The 4,008-nt window shown below is 41.7% G+C and overlaps 1 protein-coding gene across 1 annotated transcript; it reads left to right on the top strand.

Annotated features, from left to right (window-relative positions):
* Positions 1 to 330: 330 nt before the first annotated feature.
* Positions 331 to 1,786, top strand: LOC122044290 (mannose/glucose-specific lectin-like). The gene is made up of 4 exons (XM_042604801.1): positions 331 to 462; positions 1,149 to 1,249; positions 1,358 to 1,472; positions 1,547 to 1,786. Exons 1-4 carry the CDS (start codon positions 331 to 333, stop codon positions 1,784 to 1,786), a joined length of 588 nt encoding a protein of 195 aa, XP_042460735.1.
* The last annotated feature ends 2,222 nt before the right edge of the window (positions 1,787 to 4,008 follow it).

Raw genomic sequence — 4,008 nt, 5'->3', positions numbered from 1 at the left:
CCTTTGGGATTTAGCTCTTTAATTCTCCTGCACAAGTATCTCAGTATATAGCCGGTCGGCCTTAGCGCCGGTCAGACATTAGGAGCTCGGTTCCTCACACCTCAAGGCCAAGGCGCCCAACATGTGGTCAGTCGGCCCAAAGTGCCGGTCAGACCTTCCGAAACTCAACTCTCCACTTCTCATGTGTCAATCTCCTAGCATACAACTAGTAGGCTACAGGGTAAGTCGAATTTCTTCCAGGAGACAGCAGTGTCAAAGAATCATAACAACTTGTCAGAGAATAATAGTTATTCGTCAGAGAATATTCTACTACTCTGACATATGCACGCAATGGAACCTTCCTTTGAGGGTGGTCGTACTTTTGCTTTTACTCGATATATTCTGATACCAGACATTCTCCGACGCCTCATTATTGCAGAGGTTATAAGGGTCAGTATAAATGGAATCCTCTCCGTGGGCCAAGTACGCTCACTTAAGCTATGTTACGCATGATAATACATGCACACACACGCATTTGCATTAATGTTCTACTATTCATTTCTTCGCCATTTTTTTGTCACGGTTCTGACTTGAGTGTCGAAGTATCTGCGCTAGGGACTCTCTCACTGGTTCTCGCTTTAACGTTTCCATTTGCTCTCTTTGTGATGTGCGCAGAAAGGATTGCTCGGCATCCTCTTCTTCCGGCTTAGAGTCTTTTCATGGTCACCAACATATCACATACTCAGCTCGCATCTTTTCTGATTTCAGAGATGATCAGTAGTATTGAATAGGTTAATAATAATTACTCTCTAATAGTTTTATCATATTTTTCCAGTGATTCCAGTGGATCATATGACTTCTCCGATCTATCCGAATAATTCAACTCTTTCATATCTGTAATTCGTTCGGTTGAGGAAAGAAAAATTAATAAAAGAAATAGAAGAAAAAAGGAATGGATTCAAGTTTTTTTCGATTCAAATGGATTGCGTTGACTCTGTTTATCTAATTGAATACAATGAAATGGACAGCCCTATCAACTATCTGATTTTTAAAAACACTTATGACTGATTAAATTAATCACCGCAATGATAGAGCTCTTCTTCTCCCTTCTTCTCTCTGGATCTCTTAGTTGAGATTATTATCTGCACGCAACACAATCTGTCCCTCAGCCTTGTCAATCCTCCACTGCCGGCGAAGCCTCTATTGGCCAGCCAGCCATGGTTGGCCCTAGTCTGAATTTCAACGTGGACGTCAACAAGTGCTTCAGCGGGTAACGGAAATCCAGAAGGCGGTCCAAAGCCGGCATCAAGATTGGGCCATGGGGAACCCCTGGAGCCTGCAGCTTTGACATTGCTGCATCTGCCTCCCAAATTACAAGGGTCAGACTCCACACAGGAACCGTCGTCGATAGCCTGGAGGTCTCCTACCTTGTCGACAGGAAAAACATTGAAACACGTCGACTAGGCGGCGACGGCGGTGGCTCTCATTACACGGTACGTAAAAAGTACGTCGCCAACACTCTCTATGGATTGTAAACATCGATCGTTATATCGAATCGATCTTGCAGTTCGAACTACAGCCTGGCGAATATATCAACTTGATGGTTGGGTCCGTCAATGATTTGAACGGCGAAACTTGCATTGCTAAGCTCGGATTCGCAACCAATTTCGGGAACACGCATGGGCCTTTTGGGGCGGCCGGTGGAAAGGAGTTCTCTGTTCCGGTCGTCGACGGTCGAATTGTCGGATTCTTTGGCCAGTACGACAAGTATCTGAAGGCGATCGGAGTCTATTTGGCTCCTAATTGATTAATTGGCCACTCTATGCATTCAGTATTTCAGAATCTGATCATCCATTAACTCTGTCTTCTTCACTTTGCTTCATCGTGGCGTTGACTTCAGAAAATTTGATAGTTTTCAGTAATGGATGTGTTGTTGTTTTCATTTGCTCTTGTAAATCGCCTTATTTTTCATGAGTTCTAATTCTATTTTTCGACGAGACAGGAGATGGTCAATTTTCAAAAATCTGTCTGAGTATATTTTGCATTCATGAAAATGCTGAAGACGATCTTTGTCAAAGGGTAAAAACGAAGGAAGAATTAAGAAGGGCTAGTGTTAGATTTCGAATTATTGTATCCTATTTAATTTCTTCAATGTTGTAAATTACGTTTTTAAAAGTTGAAGGAGTGATTTGGTGAATTATCCCTCGAATAACCATTTTCTGCACCAAGGCGTGTTATCTTTTAACAAATAGAGATTTTCTTTTTCCAAAAAGAAAGTGAATCTTGATCTCAGTTTTTGCAAAACTACATATGTTCGTATCTATTTCTAAACTCAATCGAATTGGAAGTTTTCAAGTGATCATGTTGACTTCTCCAATCAATCTAGACAATTAAAATTTTCCAGCTATTGTCGTGCATAATTCTACTCCCTTTAACTTCTCAACTCATTCATTGGTAAAAGATGAATATGCTATGGTGGCAAAATACGAATATAATCATTTTTATCTCAATTTTATCGAGATTTGAACCTTAAACCTCAGGATGACAACACATCAATACATCATGCGCTAGCCACTAGATCATCCGAGGAGACAACTCAACTCATTCATCATGCATAAATTCTTGATTGCTGTCCCCTCGGGGCGGTGCGATAGTTAAGACATGGGGAGTTGCCACATGAAGTCGTGGGGTCGAAATTCAGCGTGACCGAGCATAACCTCCCCCATGTCTTGGCCATTTGCACTAATGGCTAGTAGCCACCCGTGATTTACCTCCTCCGTGTTGGCCTAGGGACGAGTTGGCGGGGGCGCTGGGGGCGAACGAATCGCCTTTTGCCACATAAATTCTTGATTGCTGAGTCAAGACAATATCAATCTTGTTCGACTTTTGTGTTTCTTAATTAATGGTACTCCTCTAAAATCAAACGGGAAAAGAGGAGGAAACAACAATAGAAACATAAATAAAAGAAAAAAAGTGAAGACCTCTTCTTCTTCTTTTTCCTGGAACATAACTTTTGACTGATTCCACCAAATGATAGACTTCTTCTTCTTCCTGAAAACCACTTACGATTGACTAAACCAATCATGGAAATGATAGACCTCTTCTTCTCCTTCTCTTAATTAGTTTCATCTTTGTCTCTGTCTCTTCAGTCTACAAAAGAAGCAAATATGGATCTGCATGCCACAATCTGTCCCTCAGCCTGCAGTTAGCTAGCTAGTTAGCCATGGTTGGCCCCAGCTTAAATCTCAACGTAGACGTCAATAAGTGCTTCAGCGGGTTATGGAAATCCTGGCGTCGGCCCAACACCGACGTCGAGAGGTTGAAGAAACAGATGGAAAAGCTGAAAGCCAAACGGAACGACATCAAAAGCAAGATCGAAGAAGCCAAGCGCGGGAGCAACCTCGCAACTGCCGAAGCCAAGCAGTGGCAGCGTGACCTGGAATCACTGGAAGACCAAGTAGCTGCCATCTTTGAGGATTTCACACGCATCAGTGAGCATCGATTTTATTGGGCAAAAGAAGCATAAAATACCTCGGGTGAATAGTATGCGAGGGGTCTTTTGAAACTTTGAAGCGGCCTTAAGTACTGTTTATGAAAGACACTTTCGAGAGTTTAGAAGATACCTTCTATCAGATAAAATCAAACTTCATCGACGATAAGAGGTAAATTATTTGGGATCAGATTTTATACATTGAAGGTGCTTTCAATACTATGGCAAGCGCCTTCCATGCTCAATGAAAGAGTTTCTCGACCAAGACTTTTTACACATTACTTATACGATTTACTGTACGTCCGTTTGAAGTTCCAACTGCTCCGGCTTTTTACTGTTGCTTCAAAGAAGTCATTTTGCCACCGAATTACTTTTTCGAGTCATCTGATCATATCCAGCAGACCAATAGTCACACATGAGCATGCCCTAAATTGTTGGTACCTTTAAATAGTATTGCTATTTTTATACTACTGTTTTAAAAGGGAAGTGTAGATTGTTACATTGTCCCTATCTTTGTATTTGATTACCGCTTCTGGCGA

Source organism: Zingiber officinale, chromosome 2A (assembly GCF_018446385.1).
Source record: "Zingiber officinale cultivar Zhangliang chromosome 2A, Zo_v1.1, whole genome shotgun sequence".
NCBI lineage: Eukaryota > Viridiplantae > Streptophyta > Magnoliopsida > Zingiberales > Zingiberaceae > Zingiber > Zingiber officinale.
This window is presented reverse-complemented; position numbering and strand designations above follow the sequence as displayed.

Bases quoted from the DNA above. Each gene is read 5' to 3' on its own strand.
- LOC122044290 (XM_042604801.1), top strand. From the start codon at position 331: ATGGAACCTTCCTTTGAGGGTGGTCGTACTTTTGCTTTTACTCGATAT. The intron at 463-1,148 runs GTACGCTCACTT...TCTGTCCCTCAG, and splicing joins GAATCCTCTCCGTGGGCCAA to CCTTGTCAATCCTCCACTGC. The intron at 1,250-1,357 runs GTAACGGAAATC...CCAAATTACAAG, and splicing joins GTCAACAAGTGCTTCAGCGG to GGTCAGACTCCACACAGGAA.